Source organism: Falco biarmicus, chromosome 10, assembly GCF_023638135.1.
Source record: "Falco biarmicus isolate bFalBia1 chromosome 10, bFalBia1.pri, whole genome shotgun sequence".
NCBI classification, from domain to species: Eukaryota; Metazoa; Chordata; class Aves; order Falconiformes; family Falconidae; genus Falco; species Falco biarmicus.
This window is the reverse complement of record NC_079297.1, coordinates 7504141-7526178: the sequence shown is the minus strand read 5'-3', so window position 1 is coordinate 7526178 and position 22038 is coordinate 7504141. Positions and strand designations below refer to the sequence as shown.

Here is a 22038-nt window from a genome sequence, read left to right as displayed (position 1 = left end):
TCTCAGGCTCCCCTGTGGAACTGCTCATTGCCGTAAACATGAGGCTGTACATGTGATAACCCTTTTTGTTCAGCCATGCTGAACTTGTAAAACATGCTTGAAAAATCAGGTCTTTTGTCTGTTTTTTGGGGGAATATCCTAAACAACAGTCCCGTTTTCTTTTTCTCCATTAAAGTCAGGGTGTGAAAGCTTCAGACAGTGCAGTTTGTACTGTGTGAACTGAGTCAGTAAATCCATGACTCTGAAATTGTTTTTATCTTGACAATTTTATACTCTCCAGTATGTACAGCTGATGTCCTAATTTGGAAGGCTAACAAATCGGTGATTTCAAAATCTATTTAAATAGTGTGTGATGTATATAGAAATTTTAAATCCAAATCTAACCTGTCTTCTGTTCTCTGCTGTGGTTTGGCTGTATTCCAGATTGCTTCAACTGGTGAAGGCCAGCCCTGAGGAAAACGCCCTGTTGAATGCATTTCTTGAGGAGTACCACCCCATGTGTACCCTTTTTCCTGTACGTCCTAAGGCTGCGTGTTTGAGTAGGGTGCCCAGGCTGGTGCCTGGGGTTGCCTGCAGTAAAGGATTTCCTTTCTGTCCTGCAGCCCTTCTGATTCCCACGACCTGGGAGATGAGGAGTTGTCCCAGGCTGCCCACATCCTCCCCTGCCCTTCTGCTTCTGGGGCAGCACGGGGGAGTATCTGCCTGTTCTTCCTCTCCCTTGCTTGCCCAAGTGTTCACTGATTTATTTATTTTTTTTTTTAAATTGAAACCCTCCCTCTGTTTCCTTATCCTGATCCTATGTGAGCATTGGGCTTAGGTGTCAGGATTCCTGCTGCTTTGAGATGGTGTCTGGGGTGCAGGAATTTCCACCGCTTTGTCTCCTAATGAACCTAAGGAACAAATGCTGAGCTGTAAATGTTTGCTGTTGGTAGCCAGCAGCAGCCTGCCAGTGCTGCCAGCCAGAGAGGTTAGCAACCATTTCACTCCGCCTGCTGAAGAGCCTTTTATTGTGCATTTAACTGTGCGGTGCCCACAAGTGCCCAGTGAGTGCTGTGCTTTTATGCTTTGTGTGCGGAGAAATCTGCTGGCAGCTGATGCTCTTTTTCTCCTTGGAAGTGTTTGCGCTGACCCTGGCGAAGGGAGGCGAGATGGGGAGGGCAGGCTGGCTGTAGATGGGGAGAGCTGCCCATTGCTGTGAAGGAGGAGGGATGGAAAATAAACAGGAGATACAGTCGTGTGGAATTGCATCTCCTGAGCTGCAGTTAAGAGTCCGAATCTCTCTGGGAAGGGTAATATTTAACTTGGGCAAATGCTTGTTATGCTCTGTGCTCCAGCCTGCACATGTCACTACGCCCTTCCTTGGAAAGAGGAATTGCAGCCAAGCCCAGGGGCTGAGCTGCTCGCTGCTCTTGGGCTTTGTAAAGCCCTGTGTGACCTTACAGCCATCCGTTGCGTTGCTGCCCTGGTGCACGGGTGTACTCTGTCCTCCTGGTTTCCCCACCCGCAGCATCACTTGTGTGGAGCCAGGTACAGTGCGTGCCGGCGCTGGGCTCCTTGCTGTCCCGGTCAGTGTGACTGTGCCTGGGTGACCTGGGGCTCAATCCCTCCGCCTGTCCTGGCAGCTGCTGGGGTGCAGGGCTCCTTCCATGGGTACTTTGGTGCTGTAAACACTCCCTTGGACTCATGAGTTTTCCCATGTGCAGAGCATGTTGTGCTTTTCTTGCTGGGTATCCTAAAATTGGTGCAGCGTTCTTCAAAGTGACAAACACCTTAGCTTGTCCAGTTGTGGGATTGCAACTGAAAGCTGCCATCTTAAATATGTCCATTAAAATTTCAGGGATTATTAGAATAATTTGAATTTTCTTCCCCCTTGCTAAATCCTCCCCAGGGTCACTTTTCTCTAAGACAGTTCAGATGCAGATTCCCTGTATTCAGGTTCTGGTCGAGCATCCCTGCAGTCTCCCATCTTCCCCACTGGCTTCGTGCACGTGCAGGCTGTGAACTTGCCAATTTTGGGGCTGGATGGTTTGTAATTAACAGCTCAGTGCTGCTGCTGCACTGTTAATTCTTAGACCACTTAACGTATCAAATTATTCCTTCCTGTACTATTTATAGGTGAAGGACTAAGTAACAGTGAGGGCGTTAATATTATATTCTCTAAAACTAATAGGAACCGCTTGCTTATTTGTTCTGGCACTCTGTATGTCTGGGGAATACGGTGCTGCTGGAAGGCTAATAGAGACAGAGGTCTCGTGGTGTGTTAGTGATGGGATGCTGCTAAATTTCCTAGTTAGGTTGTTTAAGAGTTAAGACTATCTTAACTGTCTATCTGTTCCTTGGAGGCTTAGTTTGATTAAACCCCTTTGTACTGCTAATGCTAACAGAGCTGAATTGATGCTGGGGATCTGCTGGGAGAGCTTAACCAAAGGCTTAAGGCAGACGTGACTGCTGGTTTGGCTGTCTCTGGGCCCCGTGGGAGGTGTTGGCAGTGGGCAGCATCTCCCAGCCCTGGCAGGGTGCTGGGTGACCTCAGCACCCAGCCCTGCTGCCTGTGGGACCTTCACCCCTTCTGGAGTCTGTTGTGCCTCCTGCGTGCGGGGGTCCCGCAGGCTCTGCTGGGTGCTTCCTACCTGCTCCCAGCGCCTGGCCGAGCAGTTTGTGCAGCAGCAGTTCCCTTTCCCTGGCTGTATGGATTTATGATGGGGTTGTTGGGATGTGTGCTCCCGTGGCAGGGCAGGGGTATGTGCTGGCTGCCCTGGCTGGGCTGGGGTCCAGCTGCCCCAGAGCTCCCGGGAGAAGGCTGCACGTCGCAGTGAGACCATGGTAAACTCACAAATGGGGCCCCTCTGTGCATCTGCATGACGGACTAATGAACTGGGAAAAATGCTGAACGGAACAGTCCTGAATCTCAAAGCAGAGGAAGACCTGCTCCTTCCTCAGGAAAGCCTGGGTGTCGTGCTGGGCGCTGATACTGCTGCGGGCATGCAGGGCTGCTGTGAGCTGCCTGGCCCCTCTTCCTGACCCCAGCCCCGGTGGCTGTCCCTCCCAGTGTGGGGCTTGGCGTGCCGCGCCATCCCTGTGCCGGGGGATGCTGGAGGAAGGTCCTTTCCGCAGGTGGCGGAAGCATGCTGCGGTCAAGAGCAAGATGTGTCAGGTCTGTCTCCTTCCTGTGCCGGTAGCTGGCACGGCTTATGCTCAGACCTCTTCTGAATCAACTCCCAAGTTGCAAATTACCCTGCTGCCTCTTCTGGTACATATCATCACAGTGAAATTAATTTTCCATGAGCGAGTCAGCTGTTTCTTGATTAGAAGTGCTCCGAAAATACCACCGGAGAAATGATTACAGGAAGCCTTCAGCACTCATTTATATAATTGGACTTTACCTCCTCAGTTGAAGTCACTGCATCCACTCGTGGCTTGGACGAGCGCTTGCCATCCCTGTTGCTTGTGGGCAGGGGTTGGGGTGCAGCAGCCCTGGGGTGCAGCCGGGGACCTCTGCTCCAGCTGGTGGCAAGCTGTAGGTCTGATGTCATGGTTTCCACGTGTTTAAATCCCAGCAGGGTTGACTTGTTCTTTAACGAGCTAACAAGAATAATTTTCAGGCAGTCGTTTGGGCAAATGCACTCTTAAAGCTTGCTTGTTTTACGTGTGGGTAGTGAGGGTCTGCTGGAAACTGGTAGGAAAAGGGACATTTCCGCAACCACTCACAGCAGCTAAAAATCCCTCTCCTGTCCTTGTCCTGCTGCTCTGTGGCCGTGGCCAGGCTGTTACTGCTGCGTGTATGTGGTCTGAAGTGCTGCATGCTCAAATGGAATAAAGGCAGAAGGCCAATGTAATTTTCAAGATCATCCTATGTGATTAGGTTAGCAATATCTCACAACACGGAGAATTACTTTCTGGCTGAACCCTGGTTCAGACCGAGCGCACCGTGGGGGTGTGTGTGCACGTTCCTCCCCTGGCAGAGGGGATGCCCGATGCTCGGCATGTCCTTCCTCCCTGGTGGGGGCTCTGGCACTGGAGCGATGTCGGGTCAGCCAGGTCAGGCTTAATAAATTTAAAACGTGGCCGATTTGCTCATCAGAAGCAAAGTAAACGGAGGAGTTGAGGTATGAGTTCGGTGCAGTGATTCCCAAATGTCTGTCCAGACCCAGCCCTGGCCACGGCAGCCCTGTGGGGCTAATTTAAGCCCCGTGTGGGTACGTGGAGTGAAATGTTTTCAATCATGAGTTTTAAATCTGATTTTCTGACCTGAATGGATTGCGTGTTCTGGATAAGCATGGGGTTTGTGAAGCTTATCTCATGGTGGGGGTCATTTTGGGGGCAGGAGAAGGGACTCTCACCCCTGGGCTGGGGTCATATGGCTGGGGCAGGGGGGATCTTGGTGTTGGGGGTGTGGCGTGTTGGTGGCACGGCTTGTCTGTGGCCAGGTATCTCCTGAGTCATCTGAGTAAAGGGGTTAATATGTGAAAAGACAACTGCTGCCTTAAACAAAGCTGGCGTTGTTTGTGCTCGTGCTCCCCTGGGATGGTGGCTGCTGTGACAGTCTGTTCAGGATTCCCACTGCAAGTCCGTGGACCAGCAAGCCGTGTCATGTGGCTGTGGTGAGCCCTGCTCCGTCTGCCCGCCGAGGCAGCGGGGAACAAATGGCGCTTTCACTGCGCCCAGCAAACCTCCCTCGTCCTTAAATGAAGCAGGGATTGGATGCCGGTTTGAGTCTCTCCTGTTCTTTCATGCTTCACCAAACCTGGTTCTGCTTTATCCAATAAATGGAAGGCGTAATGAAGTAAAAGCTAAATTACTTGTTCAGCATCAGCAAGTTACACCTTGCCACTGACTCAAACTCCATGTGAGCTGGGAGGCGAAGGCTTGCTGCCCCCTCTTTCCTTATCAGCAGCCTGGTCCTGATAAGCATTGCGACTCCACTCGGGTGGCTTCAGCTACCCATTGCTCCGTGCACCGGCTCTTGGTTAGCCTTCCAGGTTTTTGGGAAGGGAGCTGGGCAGTCGCTAACCCTCGCTGATGGCAGAGGTGAGGCTGTGCCGCTCTCCCTTAGGAGCCCACACTCTGCTGTGCTCCTCGGCTTTGGAGGATGCCGCTCCTGTCCCGCGGTGTTGGGTTTGTGCTGCCTCCCTGCAGAGCCTCGCAGTGTCTGCCCGCAGCTTGGGGTGGGTGCTCTCAGTGGGGCAGGACGTTGTAAATGTGTCCTGAGGAGCTGTATGCCCCAAGCATCAGCCCTTAATATGTCACCTTTGCAACCGAGGCAGAGCTGCGACTTGGGCTGCTGAGCTAGAGGAGAGACTGCCCAGCTTCTGTGTCCTGTTGTGGTCATCTGGGAGGGCTGCCCTGTGCATCCTGCCCTCGACCCCAAGGCCATGCCAGCCTGGCTGTGTCGCTCGCTTGTTCACCACTAGCCCCCCTGCCCCCCTCCCTGAACAAGCCCATTTCTGTGAATTTTTATTCTTCCTCCAGGAACGCCTCATTTCCGTAAATCCTGGTTGGCAGCTGCCTGGCGATGCTGGGGCTGTGGTGGGGAGGGATGCTGGGGCTGAATCACTGATGCTGGGAGGCGACGCAGTTTCATGCTGAGCTCTGAGCAGGACACGAGTCCAAGTGTGAGCATATGAAGGTTTTAGGGCTGGGTGTAAGGCTTTGCATGGGAATTCCAGCTACATTCTTTTCTGGCCAGTAGTGCCACATCAAAATGCCAGCTTTTCATTCAGCCTTGTCCCCTGGGGATCTGGCAGAGCAGATTCCCCATCTTTCTGAGTGGGAGCAGCCCTTGCTGCCTCGCTGTCATTGCAACAGGAGTGCCTTGCCAAGGAGCTGCACCAGAGCACATGTTTATTTTGTAGCTGTCACTAATGGACCCCGACGGCGGGTGAGCAAAGAGGGTTTGGGTGGGTGCAGCTTTGGCTGAGGCAGCTCCTGCTTGCAGCTGCTGTAACCACTGGCTCAGGGTGCCATCACTGGCTCCACCACGAAGGGTACCCTGTGGGGAGGGAGGGGATGGGAATGGGCATTTAAAATTGCATTTCAAAGCCATTTAGTTGCCAAGGACTTAATGCAGCTGACCCTCTTTTTGCTGAAAATCTGATGATTGCCCATGGCTCAGAGGCAGGCTGGGCACGGGCAGCACCTGTGGGGGCTCTGGGCATGGCGTGGGGCTCTGTTGCCCTTTAAAATATTTACTTAGCTGTGTGAAAACAAAGTCTGGTTGGGATTGGGAAATGCATCTGAGCAGCCTTTCTGGAGGCTGACTCAGTCTGTGGGTGTAAAAGGGGAAAGCAGGGCAGGGAGGCTGGGGGGCGTGCGTCTGGCTGTGTGTTGGGGGGACCTCACTCTCTGATAGTGGTGCCATCTCTGGGCTGCCCTATCTAATCTGTGCTCCTCGTGACTCCAGCAGTGACTGTACCTTCCTGGCACCGGCAGCCTCTGGTTTCAGGCTATTACAGCTTGTGATATGCCTGCTGTGGAAATGACCTGTTCGTTATGGATGTTCCGTGATGACGTTTCATCGGTTACTGCCCTCCTCTGTGCGGGGTCCCTGGTCTTCCCTTGGCCTGCTGCCCTTTTCATCCCTCCTGGAGCATCTTCTGACCTGGTTTTTTGAATATTAATACAGAACTGTTAGATCTCCCCTCCTCCCGGTTTTGAAATCAAGATTATTTTTTTTTTTCTTCCCTTCATTCTTAAGCCTAAAACTTCACTGCGAGGGGCGCGTGGCTGGCACTGCGATGCTGGTGAGGGGTGCTGGGGCGTGCATGGTGGCTGTCCTGCGTCCCCACGAGTGCTGCTGGGGGTGCAGGGCTGTGCTTGCTGCCATTTGCTCTGGGACCCGTGTCTGCCAGCGCCGGGTGTCAGCTTAAACTGAAACCTAAGTAGGCTCAGTCTGAGCTGTGCCAGGGCACAGGGTCAGAGGGAAAGGAATGGGGGAAGAAAGCTGGCTTTGGGGGTGGGGGGTGGGGTGGGGTGGGGGGTGGGCTGGTCCCAGGGACCCAGGGGGCTTGTGCTGCAAAATGCTGCCTGCTCTGGGACTTCCAGATTGCTGGTGGGCTCAGAGACTGGCAGTGGGATGTTTTTTGTGGTGCCCGTTGAGGCACCCTTGCCAAGCAAGTGTCAACCCTTGGTGTTGCAGTCTAGGAACAACTGCCCTTCTCCAGGCGTGCAGCTTGGTTTCCTGTTATAATGATATTTCCTAATTAAACTTCCCTACTTGGGCAGCAAAAGGTACTGGTCTTAGACTGTAACACAGCATTCAGCTTGTGTTGTCAGGTCTAGCTGGGGACGTTCCCCTTATTAATCAGCTGGGTTTCCAGACATGCCCTACGCCTCTGCTTTCCGACTCCGTGCCCTTCCCAGCTCCCGTCAGGCAACCGAGGCACGTGCGACCTGGGGATCCTCCTGGCAGGAGGGAGCTGAAACCAAGCAGAAGGCTGGGAATGGTTCCAAAAGACTCCTATTTCTCTTTCCTATAAAAGCTGATGCTTGTGGAAATATTCCTTTTTTTTTTTTTTTTTTCTTCCTTGCAGTGAACACCTACCTCTTCATGATGCAAGCCCAAGGCATCATGATTCGTGAAAACATGAGAACAATAGGAGCTCAGGTGTACGAGCAGGTGGTCCGCAGTGCCTATGCCAAGAGGAACAGCAGTGTGAATGACTCAGGTACTTCTTGAGTAATTGTCATTTTGATCAAAGATTCTGTTTCCATTGGAAATAAGAGTGGTTCAGGTCAACTCTGCTTGAAAGAATTAATGCATGCTGGTAAATGCAGGGTGGGAACTTTAATTGGTTTATTTTTTTTATTTTATATGTAAGAATATTTTATGTAACATAAAATACATATGATATAAAGAATGAATATGTATATATATGCACTATATATAAAAAATATTAATTTCTTTATAAAACATAAAAATGCTTCTGACTTGTGTAACGGGTGAAAAATCTTGAAAGGTCTCAAATGATGGAATGTGGAGCTGAGAACCTCTTTGCTTTCCAGGAATTCAGCTTGTTAGCTTCAACCAGTCTGAAGGTAAACATTGGGAATTCAGTGCAAGGATCAGGTTTCATATGTAAAAAATAACTTCCCAGGCACAAGCGCATGCAGATCCCCGGCTCCGTGCACGTGGAGGAGCCTGTGCTCATAAGCTTCACTCTTCCCATGCAAGGATGAGCAGAGATGACTTGGCTGGAGACCTGCCACAAATAATATATTGAACTTTGGGCAGAATGCAGGGAGCAGAGTCGCAGGCTCCCACTCCCAGGCTGCTCATCGTCTGTAATATAAAGCTGATAACAGGGTTATGAGTTTTGGTGTAAATCTGGTACAGCGAAGCATAAATGCACATTGGCTGTGTGTAAGGCAGGGTGAGGCATCATCGCCTTTGGGCTGCTGTGACACCAAGCGGGTACCTCCCCTGCTGACATGTCACCAGTGCCCCATGCTGGTGGGGCTGGCATCAGGCTGCAGCAGTGCCAGGGAGCTGAGCTCAGCTCCTCTGCTGCGAGGGCTCAGTGGCAGGGGCTGGCAGGGTTTCACGGGGCAAGATTATTTTCTTATTAACAAGAAATAGAAGCAGTGTCCTTGCTGGCCAGCCTGCTGGGGAGCTGAGCGGGGTGGCTGACAGTTTAGCTGTACTCTGGCTGGGGATGGGGATGGGGGGTGGTGTGGTGGTGGTGGTGGAATTACGAACTTGTGCAAGGGATTGACATGCTGGGACTCCTCCGAAGGCAGCCGGGGCTGCCACCATGGGCTATTTTTGAGGCTGGAAACATGGAGCAGAGCAGACGCAGGGTGAGGAAGTGACTGATCCCCTGAGGGGAGGAGGGTTTGGTGCTCCCACTGCTGCTTGTGGTGATGAGAGCCTCAGCCCTGCTGCTGTCCTGGCCCTCAGGGCTCAGAGCCCTGCAGAAGCCTGCTGTGTGCTCCTGCTGCCTGCAGCAGGCAGGGGGATGGTTACCACATTAGCGCAGCAATACTGGTGGTGCCATTAATGAAATAACTGTCCTTGCTTGGACCTCACATCTGTCCCAGATCTGCAGGCACGGGCAGATGCCCCTCCTGCCCTGAGAGTTCCGGCTGCAAGGAGAGTTTAACGTACACAAGTGCTGTGCACCATTCTTGGGCGGCCTTCCCTGGCAGGCAGGTCAGAGCACATGCATGACGGATGGTGGTGACATCTGGAAGGCACGTGGCACTGTGGCCACAAGGATTATGTTAACACTGGGATCAGTATCTTGCCTCCCTGACTCTAGGTTTGGGTGCCTCGGTGGGATCTGGGTGGGCAGCACTGCCTGGTTAGCGCATCCTCCCCACGCCGCTGCGGGCAGCGTGACAGTGACGGCCAGGAGAGCGAGCCCACCTGGTGCGGTGGTGGGGATGGACCCAGCAAAGGCCTTGGCCATCTCAGCAGCTCCCCAGGCTCTCCTGCCTCCACCCTGCCCTGCAGGCAGCAGTGGATGTCACATCTCTCCCTGTGCCCCCTCCCCATCCCTGCACTCCCTCCCCTTTTGCTGGGCGAGGCATGTGGAGCAGGGTCGGGGATGCTGCTTCTGGGTGTGAGCTCCACAGGTCACAAACCAGTTTGGGCAGTAGAAGACCCTGTGACCCCTCTCTGGTTGTCCCTGCTCCAGCTGCATGGGAGCACTGGGAGGTAGGAGGCTGCCGATGCTTTCTGAGCTGCAACCTCTCCCGCACATCATTTGTGTTCCAGCAAGGGGCTGGGCAGGGGGGAGCAGTTCTTTGTGCAGTGCTGCCTCATGTTTGTGTCCTCCTGGGGCTTTAATTTTGGGGCAGATTCCTTAAAGATGCGATGTCCCACCCTGAATGACGAGGTGCCCAAGCACAGAGTGGTCTGCTGCGAGCACAGTGTGCTTGTCCCCATCCAGCTGCACTTACTCTTTGCCCTTAGCTGTTTTCCTCTTGTGTTAAAATGGGGAAGTAATTTATCTTTTTCTGCATTTGCTAATAGATGCAATAATAGGTTTCCTGTTCGGTAAGTCAAAAAGGGTCCCTTCTGTGCTTCTGCAAGCAAAAAAGGTGGCCCTTTATGCGAAAGAAGGGAGCTGAGCTTCACCATGTGTTGTCAGCTGGACCAAATATTGAGAGTGTACTTTGGTGATAGGAGTCTAATGGGAATTTGGTTATTAAAATTTAGAACAGCATCAAGCATTCAAAACAGTATCTATCATACTTGGAAAGCTCTTAGGTTCTGTTTACAAGTCCATCTTGAGTCTGAGAGAGTTTGGGTGCCACTTCTTTGCGTGGATAAACAGTATTCATGTTGTGATGGTAGATACTAGCACAATAAAGCAAGCTGAAATATCAGTCCAGCAATTACTTGCCCCAGTTAATTGAAATGAAAGATTTTGACCTTGCAGGTAAAGACAACCTTCCCTGCTTTGCTTTAAAAAGATTAACTTGTCACTAGATTATTTTTCCCAGATACATCATGAATGTGGTTATTAGATGCAGCCTTTCTGCTGCAGAGAATATACTGTGCTTAAGCAATTACTTAAATGTCCCTATCCTTAAATATGACTTACATTCTTAACTCTTAATCTTAGCAGATTCATTTACTTCACTACACTGTAATTCTAGGTTTATTAAATTGCTCTCAGGATAAAATGTGTGAAGCCCTTTTGCTATCAGTATGTTCTTGATACTAAATGTATGCTTAATTTGAAAGGTTATAGCTGCTGGTTTAAAAAAATGTGTGAATCTCACACTGGGTTCAGTCAAATAACTTAAAAATCTGGCTCCCTACTGTAACATCAAGTTTGCTGATGGATCACTTGCCAACCCTTGTGTCCAAGGCTTAGCAGAGCTGCTTGGACAGCTCTCGGGGGGGGTGGCAGGAGGGATCCTAGACCTCCTTTTTGTCTCTGGGTGCCTGAACACCAGCTGGTTTGTACTGTGCTCATGAGAAACCAGGGCTGCTCTTGCTCTGAATCAGCATGGTGAATGTCAGCCCCAAGGCGTGCTTCTGCAGATGCCTCTGCATGGGAAGGCAACTAGAAAGGATGAGACCACCTTGTCCTGGTAGGTCCGAGGGCTGCCTGTGATGGGACTGGGTGGCTCAGCACTAAATGGCTGCTTTCCAGGACCACTGTGAGGTGTCAGGTTGGTGCTGTGGGACCAAAAGGCCAACATCAGATCAGAGAAAGTACATCCTCCTGTAACAGCTGATGCTTTACCACAGACAGGGAACTTTTTCTAGTGCCTAAAATGAAGGTTATGCTTGGCTAAAGAAGCCTTATGCAAAGCTGGTGACTTTGCTGTAGAAAGCAGAAGTTCATGGTTATGTAAAAACCTTCTTAAAACATCTCCAGGTGTAGCAGGCTGGAGGGAGTTTGCCTGGGAGGTACAAGGATGCAGGGGGTTGGGGGGGGCTTGAAAAATGTGCTGTGCTGGGCACTGCCGCAGCTGTTGGGGCACGGGGGCTCCTCTGCTTTTGCACGGTGTAAAGCAGAGGAAAGGCCAGGTGTAACGTGATCATTTTTATTGATCCTTTGAGGAGGATGCAAGGCAGGATTTTCCTGCGCAGACTGCTGCACTGACAGTCCTTGCTGGCATCAGGACCTGCCTGGGGACTTCCCTCTCCGAGCCTGTTGGGAAAGGACCCGCTGGAGGGGCAAGTCTCCTCCTGCTGTGCCGTGGTCCTTCTTCCAAGTGCCATGTGCTCCTTCACTTTGAGCTGTTTGTGGTACCTAAAGGTGACACTCAAAATTCTTCCTCTGGCCAGAAAATGTGAAGGTTTCTTTGGTGTGGCATTGTGTAAGGCCACAGGGGCTTCTGCAGCCACCAGCCCCAGGGTGGGGATGAGCCCATAGCTGGGCTGCAAGTCTAGAGCTGGTGTTGTGGGGGGACACTCACATGCCATTGGGGACATCCTTAGCCATGGGTGGCTTTGGAGTCTGCTCACAGTGGCACAGGGAGGTGGCTGAAAATAAAAAAGACCTGCAGCTCAAGTGTGCACTCTTTTTTTTTTTTCTTTTTTCTCATTCCTCAGATTATCCTCTTGATCTGAACCACAACGACACCTTTCTGCAAGCCACAACATTTCTTCCTGAAGACTTTACCTACTTCCCCAACCTCACCTGCCCTGAGAGGCTCCCTTCTATGAGTGAGTAGCATCCTGACAGCCCTGTGCCCTTGTCCTGTTCCCTGTGGCTTTGGAGGGCACATCGTGGCGTTCCCTGGCTCGCCAACGTTGCACCTTTCCCTGCCGGGTACCTGGGGGTGAATGGGAGCGCTGTTTGGAGCCTGGTCCCCTCCTGGGAAATCATTGTTTACCCACTCACACAAATTAATCCCTGCTATGTTGGAGGCACGTCTCCCCGCCGAAGCAGGAACCCATTGCTTGGCAGACGCAAACAAAAGAGGGATTGTGTGCTGGGAGCTGGTGAAAAGGCTCGGCCAGCTCTTTTCCAGGGGCAGTGGCAGCGGGGTGGCTCCTTTGCCCTGTGGCAGTGCTACTGGTCCCAGCCTGAGCTGTGCCCGGTACAGCTGGGCAGGGACTGGTGCAGGAGACAGGCTGGTGGTGGACCCCCAGAAGGGAGCCACAGCCAGGAGAAATGCTTCCAGCAAAGTGATATTGCAGTGGAAAACTGGGCTTTTGCAGGTAAATTTTTCCTGAAAGGGGGAGACTGCTCTCTGCCGAGGTGAGGGGTGTTGCATCTGCTGGAAACCTGTATGGAGGAGTAGAGGGGTGCCATGGCCAGTGTGGGTCTCTAATGGAGCGCATCCATCGGCCACAAAGGCTAAACAGCCCAGCTGCCAAGGAGATGGAGGTGTTACAAGTCGTGCCAGCAGCATTTCCTAATCATTTTTGTTGGTGCTTGGGGAAAAGAAGAGGCTGCCTGCATTCAGTGCCGGGGATAGAGGGCAGGGATGCAGCGAAGTGCTGCCCTGAGCAGGCACTGAGCCACCTCAGGACCACAGCAGTTCCTGACCCCCTCCTGCTTCTCCCTGCTGTCTCTGCAGAGGGCCTCATTGATGTAAATATGAGCGAGATCACGATGGAGGATATCCACCAGTTCTTCTCAAAAGACCCTTCTATCAAGCTGGGAGGCCACTGGAAGCCGAGCGACTGCCTGCCTCGCTGGAAGGTAACTGGGGTGCTGGGCAGCCCCATGTCCCTGCTGAGCACGGGGGGTGTGGAGGGTCCCAGGGGGGTGCTGGGAAGACAGGAATGTCTCTCATGTGCTACAGCTTCAGAGTAATGAATATAAGGATCTGAAGTGTGGGGCTGCAGTGCCTGAGGAAGAAATGCTGAGCTCAGAGGCTGCTTTAGTGCTGCGTGAGTCAGCTCTGGATTTCTGCACGGACTGCTGAGGGGTCGGGCAGCAAGCTTGCCTGCCTGCTTCCCTGCTGGCCTGTCCGGGGTAGGATTTGATGTAGAGAGGCAAGGTGGCAGTGCTGGGACTCCTGTTTCCAGCGGGCGGTGGCTTTAGGCCAGCATGATAGCAGGACCTGGCCCCGCTCCTGCTGTGCCTGGCACCGGGCAGAGGCAGTGGGGTGGGCAGCGGGTCTCCCTCCCAGTCAAGGTCACATGGAATTTCCCCAAAGCAACAATTCCCCAAGAGGTGAATAACAAATCCATGTTGTGGGGGTTGGATGGGTTTCAGGCTGCTCAGCCCTACTTGGGAGAGCTGAGACACCATGTTTAGTGCTGCTCCTCCGACAACACCATACCAGCCGGCCCCGCTCCCCAGCCCAGGGGTCAGTCAGCAGCAGGAGCCACTGGTGCAGTACAGTAAGAGCTGTGTCCTCTCCCCATCAGGTGGCAATCCTGATCCCATTCCGCAATCGATACGAGCATCTTCCTGTCCTCTTCAGACACCTTATTCCCATGCTGCAGCGACAACGTTTACAGTTCGCCTTCTACGTTGTGGAACAAGTGAGTGAGCCCTGGGGTGGTCTGGGCAGCAGCCACAGGGGCATGGATGTGCTGCGCTAAAAATGCATCTGCTAAAGCTGCAAGTGTAGCTCTGTGCCATGTCCCAAGGAGCTTACCTGCCAGATCACATCATTTGACCTGTGGCAGGTTTAGGGTTCATGTTGCAATGTGTAAGTTGTCCCATTCTGCCTAGAAGTGGCACAGCTAAGAGGGGTGCCCAAAAATCACTGGTTTTATCTGAAAATGAAGTAGATTCAGGGTGGTGTGGTTGGTTTTTTTTAAGTCCTGTATTGGAGGAGGTATTTCTAAAAAAAAAAAAAAAAAAAGACAACTTTGAACCTAGTATTTGTAGTTTAACTAATGGTGCGTTATTTTTGTGGGTTTGTACATCTGTTCTGGGGAGCATCCCCTAGGCACAGGGTGGCCTGACCAGAGTCAGACATTTCTTGTCTGGGCAGTATCTAGAAGACTTTTATAAATGTTAAACCTAAGATTCTCATTTGGTATACACATGGCTTCATCCACTCAGTAAATGTACTTTCATATTTAGCTCTATCTTAAAAAAATTGATGAAAACTGGGTAGTGGGGTGGGGTTTTTTTTTTTCCAAGTGTCTGAGTAAATAAGACTTTAGCATCTTTATTTTTGCTCCTGCACAGTAAAGTGAATATTTAAGTCTTGGTTGATCTCACCAGTCTGTCCCAATACATCGTTTCCTTTTGCGGTACCTTGGTGGGAGCTGGTTGCCCTCCAGTTTTCTAGACAAGACAGAGAAAGTACACGCGGACATGAACTGCACGGGACTCCCCTTGAGAAGGAACTTTCTCCCTCCTAGGCTGGAAACCACCCCTTTAACCGTGCCATGCTCTTCAATGTTGGCTTTCGGGAAGCAATGAAGGACTTGGACTGGGACTGTCTCATCTTCCACGATGTGGACCACATACCAGAAAATGACCGTAACTATTATGGGTGTGGACAGATGCCGAGGCACTTTGCAGCCAAGCTGGATAAGTACATGTATCTGTAAGCACTGTTCTTCCTCCCCACTACCATAGTAGCTAAGGAGCCAGTGTCAGATGTATTTTTTTTTTTTTTTTAAAAAGGAGGAAGATGAATTTCAGTTTGCTTCTCAGGCTTTGTGCAAAGTGAACATGGGAGGGGAATAGAAGAAGGCATCCTCCCAGCTCGGGCTTTCCCCGTTGCAGGCAGGAGAGCTGCAGTGCTGGTGGGCTCTGCCCTAACCCCTTCTCTCCCGCTTAGGCTCCCTTACAAGGAGTTCTTCGGTGGGGTGAGCGGCCTGACTGTCGAGCAGTTTCAGAAGATCAATGGTTTCGCTAACGCCTTCTGGGGCTGGGGCGGCGAAGACGATGACCTCTGGAACAGGTATGGGCTTGGCTCAGCTGGCGCCCCTGGGCTCACTGCTGGTGGTGGTTCTGCGTGCCGGGCTTTGCACATGCTGCGGCACGAAGCGTTGTCACCGCGGCAGTCGGCGCTGGGCTTGCTGCGCCTGCTTCACCGTGGCTAGGGACCAGCCAGCCTGGCTGCGGTGGCTTGGTGGGAACAGGGGCTGCTCCAGCCCGTGCAGGCACTAGATGGGAAACTCAGAGTAGTGCTGGCTGGGGGAGTTGTTGGCCCTGTGTGCGGTTATCTCACGCTGCTGAGCTCAAACTGATCTCGGCTGAGCTGAAGCCTTGAGGTGCCGAGTGTCGTGTGGCTTGCCTGGAGCCTGGGCTCGAGTGAGGAGGTTTGTGTGGCTTATCTGCTGGGTGGAAAGGCAGAGCTGCTGTCGGAGCCGCAAGCGCGCTGACTGTGCAGCCCTGGCAAGTGCTGACAGCACAGCAAATGCAACGACGGATTTTTACTTTATTTCTCCCCTTTCTAATGCAGGGTGCAGTATGCAGGTTACTCGGTGACTCGACCAGAAGGAGACACAGGGAAATACAAATCAATTCCTCACCATCATCGGGGAGAAGTCCAGTTCCTGGGAAGGCAAGTAGTTTAATTTTAATATCTTGTGGGTTTTTTTTTAAGAATTCCAAAGCCCTTCACAAAGAGTCTACCAAGTACAAGGCTCCCTGCAGCTGTTTGGGGGCAGTAACAGCCTCAACTCCTGAAGGAAACCAACTGTGGAGAGATGGAGGTAGAGCACTGTCGGGATTCCTTCATCCCTGTGTTTTATATCCCGCATCCCTGCAGCAAGGGGTCCTCACTTTGTGGCTTTAGCTGCTTGGGTGCCATCCAGAAGAGGGAGTTGTCAGCATGGCACGCTGTGGGCCTGTCCTGTATCTCCAGCGGGATGTTCCCAAAGGGGTGGCTAATGCCAGAAGTCAGAGAAGCTTACGTGTTCCTAGGAGAGCCTGACCCAAGTGTTGAAGGAGGAACTGGTCATCCCGCAGAAGGCAGAGAGCAGGGGCTCTCTCTGTATGTGGCTGCTAAAGCATCAGGTGTCCCTGAGAACACTGACAAGGTCCAGTAGCAACACCCTGGCTTTGTGCCGCAAAGGCAGTTGCTGTCACAGCAGCGATGTCCTCCTGCGGTGGAGTTCTTCAGCAGTGGATGGTGTTCAGGGTTTGGAGTCGGAGGGTAGCACTGACACCGATTTCATCCCGTGATGGTGTGTGCAGACAGGGAGATGGCAGCAGCTCCAGCACACTTCCACTGCAGTGCTGAGACGGAGCAGCTCGCTCCTTCCCATTCTTCTGTTCCTGCCTCTTGGCCCCAAACTGGGCTGAGTGTACAGAGCCCCTGAACTCAGGGTTTGCTCTCTTGCGAGACTTCGGACATCCATCAGGGGCACTGACTGTCCCCTGCATCTAAGGAGCCTGCATACTACGTGAACGTTTTGTCTTTTTTTCTCAAAAAGCTGAAATCTTGGAGCTTTCCAGGACATCTCTGACCCCTTTGTCCAGGAGCCAGGGTTGTTTCAGAAGGTACAAGAACTGGTTGAATGACTGCGTTTGCCTAGGGACCTGGGTGGAACTCGAGTCTTCTGAAAACTGTGCAACAAAAATGAGAGAAATACCTTTTTCACAAACAACTGCAGGAATTAACACTTACAAGTGATGAGCTGCTGGACCATGCAAGCTCTGTTCTGTGCAGGGGCTCCTGGCTGCTGCTGCAGAAGAGGCAGCAAGGAGGGTTTTTATGTTGCAGACACCATGTCAGCTATCTGTGGGTCTCTTTACAGAAGACTCATTTTTTGGGGAGTTTCCATTTGAGGTTGTCATCTTTAGCCCTAGTTTCCATTTCTCTTTTAGGCAGAACGCAGCCACTAAGAGATACTTACCTTGTTCCACTCTTGAAAAAGAGAAGTTGGTTTGGCTTAAAGCCGTATTTAGTCAAACCCTTGAGGCATGGAAGGCTGGCAGTGCAGTGGGATTGAGCTCTTGTTCCTGATGCTTCCCTGGTCTCCTGTTGGCCCCAGCCAGCCAGGAGCCCGAGTTCAATGTCAGCAGGAGCTGTGGGAGGGGGATCTGTGGTGAAGGGTGGTGGTGGGTAAGGCAGTGGTGGCCCTGGTGAGGCTGGCGCCGGTGCTGCTAGTGCTCCTGCCTCTGCTGCTGCATCCGGAGCTCGACGCCCAGCCTAGGCAAGGCTTAGCAATAGATACCCTCTTGTGTCCTGCACGGAAACCTCAATTTCCTTCTCCTCTGTACTCACCCACAGGCAAGTACTAACTGCTGCCATCTGAAAGCCCTGCTGCTTCTCCCACCCGAGCAGGGGGACCCAACACTTCTCGCTGTGGAGAAGGAAAGTGTTCATCAAGACACTTAAGTGTCCTGCCCATGTCCTGATGCTGTGACTTTGAAACGAGCTTTAGCACTTCCCTCTTTGCTCTCACCCAGCATCTTCCTCTTCCTCCTGGCACATCCCTTCCCTGGTGCTTTTTTCTGTCCCCAGGTCTCAGCCCAGCTCCCACTCGTCCTGGTGCTGCCAGGCACCCAGCACTGTGGTGCAGAAAGTCAGTGTCATGTCCTGATGAAATGTTTCTGCTTATTTTGTTTTTTGCCCGTCTCACCCTCAGCCTGTACATCTCACCATCTTGCCCCTAAATATGGTTGAGGTGGGTAGTTTTTATGCACCAGCTGCAGTTTCCTTCCCCAAACCATCATTTTTCTAGTTTTACTTCCTTGTCCCCCATCCCTTAGACTAAAACAATTCAGTTCTGCTCTTGTTTGTGGCCTAGGTTGTCAAAAATGGGCAGGACCACATCACCCATTACTGGTTTTCTCTGGAATGCTTTGTCTGGTGAGGGCTTGGCAGGAGGCCCCCATGCTCATCCACCTCCTGGGAATGGGACCCCCAGGCTCTGGGCAGGAGTGACAGGCTGTTCTGACAGCTGAGTGCTTGCTGGTGGCACAGGGAGCATTTTACTCTTCATCCAGTGATGGACTGTAGTTTTCAAAGTTTGTGGTGTTTACCAGTATAGAAAGTGTGATTGTTCCCTTTATTAAGGGCTCAGAAGTGTGTTGGGTTGTACCTGCTGCTGGGACTGGCTGTTTTAAGGGTGTTTTAGTAGCGTTGGGAGAACTTTGCAGGGCTCTGTGGGATCCAGGGAAGTGACTCTGGCCTCTGGTTCTCATTCCACAGGTATGCCTTGCTGAGGAAGTCGAGAGAAAGGCAAGCCCTGGACGGCCTCAATAACTTGAACTACTTTCCAAACGTCACGTATGACGCCTTGTATAAGAACATCACTGTTAACCTGACACCGGAGCTGGCTCTGGTGCCTGAATATTAAGAGGAGAAAATAACTTTGCTCTGCCCTTCACCAAGAAAGCACCACACTAGACTTTCTTTTCCAAGGGTTATCAAGGACAAGCAACACTTTGTCTAATGAAGGATCACAGTATTTTGGAGAATAAGGCTGAAAGTGCACGCACAAATTGCCCTAGCTGTACCAATCCAGCCCGATACTTGTGCAGCGAGCTCAGCAGTCTCTTTCTTTTTTCTGCCACTTGCTTTCTGGGTTTCAGGACAACTGTTTGACCTGCTGCTCTCGACTCCACATTCCTCCTCCAGCAATCTTCGGCACTGGGACTCGCCTCGGACGTGCTTTCTCCTCCAGGAAGCAGCTCAGCTGAGGGACTCTGGCTTCTCGATGGCGAACGTCGGGAGTGATTCAGTCGGTAACTGCCCTGGTGGGAGATCAAGCGACTTCTAATACCGTTCTTCTATGTCTGTGCAGTTTTTTAAATGACCTGCTTGAAGTATATACAACAGAATCGCTTCTTAAAGAAGTGTAAGTGTAAATATGCTGTGTAAATTGCCCCTTTTTTCCTCCTATGGCTCAAATCCAAGCTAGAGGTTTACATACAGTCACTCATTTTAGTCCTGAATTCTGTAAACACTTGTGTGTGCATCACTGTACTTGTGCAAGGTGTTCCCTTTTAAGCCAGTGAGACTGCTTGCATGATTTAAGCTGTGCATATGCAGAAATGTTTGTGGGACAGGGCCCTAAACTTGCCAGTGTAGCGGATGAAATACAGCCATGTCATTGCTCATTCCAGAAACCACAGGGGTGGCTTTTTCCAGGGAGAGTGAGGAGATGGGAATATTTATGACAAAACTCCCCTTTCTGTCACTCTTGCAACACGATGTGCAAATGAATCCAGAAGCCATATGGGATAAAATCCTTTGCCTGTTGCTCTCTATCCCAGTGGTGGTAAGCATGAGCATGGCAGGTTGCTCAAGAGCTCACATCCCCGCTGCTTCGGGAAGCGCAGCCCCTGGGCGCCATCCTCGGAATGGGGCGGCTGACCCCCCACGGAGCCCTCCCCGCACCAGCAGCACCCTGCCATCACTCCCGTAACGTGACGGTACAGTTTGGGAGGTTGTTCCTGTGTAAATCCAGCAGCACACTGGTGCTGTCAGAGCCAGGCAGTGCCTGTGGTTATCACCGTCGGCACCTGGTGGCCCTTGCGCAGGCGCAGCTGGTGGGGTAGGTTGTGGGAGGTTAGCGAGAGAAATGAAGGACGCACGTATCAAGCTCATGAAAACATGAGGACCAGGAACCAGAGAGCTTGGTCCGACACCCCATCCAGCCACCCAAACTGGAGTGCCCGCTCCCTTCTCCCGTGGGCCGCCCCCTCCTTCCCCGCAGCCGCGGTGGGCAGGCTGGGCTCCGGGCTCTCCCCACCGCTGCCCCTCGGTCCGGTCCTTTACACAGCACTGACACCGTCACTTCTACTGGACCTCTGACTTAAAAGTAAATATATTGGGGGTTGCTTTTTAATTTGTATTTCTACGTAACAATGGTGTGTACGTAACCTCCAATGTACTTTAACTTTCTCTTTATTGCATTGTTTGCCTTCAATTTCCTTATCTCCTCATGGTTTACATTGTTTTCTTGGTTCTGTGGACGTATGATCCCCATATGCATCTGTTGTGGGTGTGACTGCCCAGGGCATTCCTAACCTGTGTCCAGAAAATGTTAGTTTAGAAAACACGAGTTCTTGTGTAGATCTTATCGGCCCGTATGAGAGGACAGCAAGCCTGCCCTTGAAAAGCGCTGATAAGTTTGTAACTTAGGTTTTAAAGTCTTTGAACTTACATGTGCTTTAAGCTCACTTCCCAAGGGGATTCAACCTGGCTATTTATAGGCAGAGGTGAGGACTTGCTTTTTATGGCGCATATAGCAATAAAGACTTTTGCTTCTGAATCTCGATGTCTAATTCACGTGGACCCTTTCCAGATGCTGAACCCGTGTTGCCCTACCCCGCTTTTCTTTCATCTTGAGACCTTGCTAGAAATCTCTTTGTTTAATGGTGCTTCAAACAAGGAATGTATTTCAACTAGTCCAAGTCCACTACCCCAGGAATCATGCATGTGTGTGTGAGTAGGTGTTAAACTACCTTAGTCGGGATCCTCAGCCTTTGATGTGTACCTGAGACCCATCGCACCTTGTGTTGAACAAAAAGCCGTTACCTCTGCTCAGAAATGCACTCTATGGTTGGCACAAAAGGGTCCACCCCCTGCCCCAGCAGCATCCTTCTTCATAGTTCCTTTGTTCTAATCACGTTGATTTTTCTCCACCCCCTTCCCCCCTTTTTAAGATGTGGAATATCTGAAAATGTGCACTGTTAATCTTATCAGCTATGTCAAATCCTGTATAGTAAATGTAACTGTTAAAAACATACTGTCAAGCGCATGTGCTGTTATGGTGTAAAAATTCTCATATTAAGGAGAACTTGTACATATTCTGGCAGCTGAGATTCAACAAGGCCACTCACCCCTTCCATGTCAACACCGTTGGTCAGCCCTGCTGGAGGGCAGGTCCTGTTCAATGCTGACATCTTCTTTTTTTTTTTAATTTTTTTTTAAATGAGCCATGTGGATTTTATTTGAAAAACTATTTATTGACAGTTAATTATCTATAAAGCTCTGCTTCTCTAAGGGAGGTACCGTCTGAGCAACAGCCACGCACTTCGGGTCGCTCACCATCAGAAGTGGCTTTAAACTCTAAAGTAGTTTCCATCATCATGGCTTTTGAGCTTACTGTTACGTTTTTAAGAGGTGCCAGGGGGACGTTTTTGCACTGAAGACTAGTGTTTTAAAACACACACACACTTCTCAGCAAAGCAATCCTTTGTGTCATTACATTTATTTACCCATGTGTTTGTACATTTTTGTATTTGTTAATTTATGAATGATTTTTTCAGTAAAAAATACATATTCAAGAACAAAGTTTGCAGTCATTGCTTTTTTTTATAGGGAGTTGGGGTGTGCTTTTTGTTTGAAGGAGGTGAGATCTGTAAGCCCAGAGTGGTAAGTGCTTATGGCAGTTTGAGTGGAGAAGGGTAAGTCCTGGATGCTAAAAATGGTTAGAATTTTTATGGTTAGAAATCTGTCATTAGGACTGGACAGAAGTAAACTGAGTGCAGGATGGGGATGCTCCCCAAGCTCGTACCACACTGTACATGCTACAGCCTTTTCTCCAAGCATCTGCTTCAGTGTAGTACTGATGGAGGGGCTGGCTGCTGTAGAGAGGGTGCATTTGGGAAGGTACATGGCTGTAGGTGGTGCAGGGCTTGGAGCTGTTGGTGGGGAGGGCTGGTGATTAGATTTTTTGATCAACAAACCCAGGCAGATAGACAAGCGTCCTTGGAGCAGCTTTAAAATATCTTTCTCCTGCTCTGCAGT

The 22038-nt window shown here is 51.1% G+C and overlaps 1 protein-coding gene across 2 annotated transcripts in view; it reads left to right on the top strand.

Annotated features, from left to right (window-relative positions):
- The window catches only part of B4GALT5 (beta-1,4-galactosyltransferase 5), a 40354-nt gene extending 18772 nt beyond the window's left edge, over positions 1-21582 (top strand). For both annotated transcript variants that reach the window (XM_056354332.1, XM_056354333.1), the window contains exons 2-9: positions 7530-7664; positions 12014-12127; positions 12988-13112; positions 13787-13903; positions 14738-14925; positions 15163-15285; positions 15790-15891; positions 18490-21582. In XM_056354332.1, the coding sequence (XP_056210307.1) occupies positions 7530-7664; positions 12014-12127; positions 12988-13112; positions 13787-13903; positions 14738-14925; positions 15163-15285; positions 15790-15891; positions 18490-18637 (1052 nt within the window). In that variant the 3' untranslated portion in view covers positions 18638-21582. The remainder of the gene's footprint in view (positions 1-7529; positions 7665-12013; positions 12128-12987; positions 13113-13786; positions 13904-14737; positions 14926-15162; positions 15286-15789; positions 15892-18489) is intronic.
- The last annotated feature ends 456 nt before the right edge of the window (positions 21583-22038 follow it).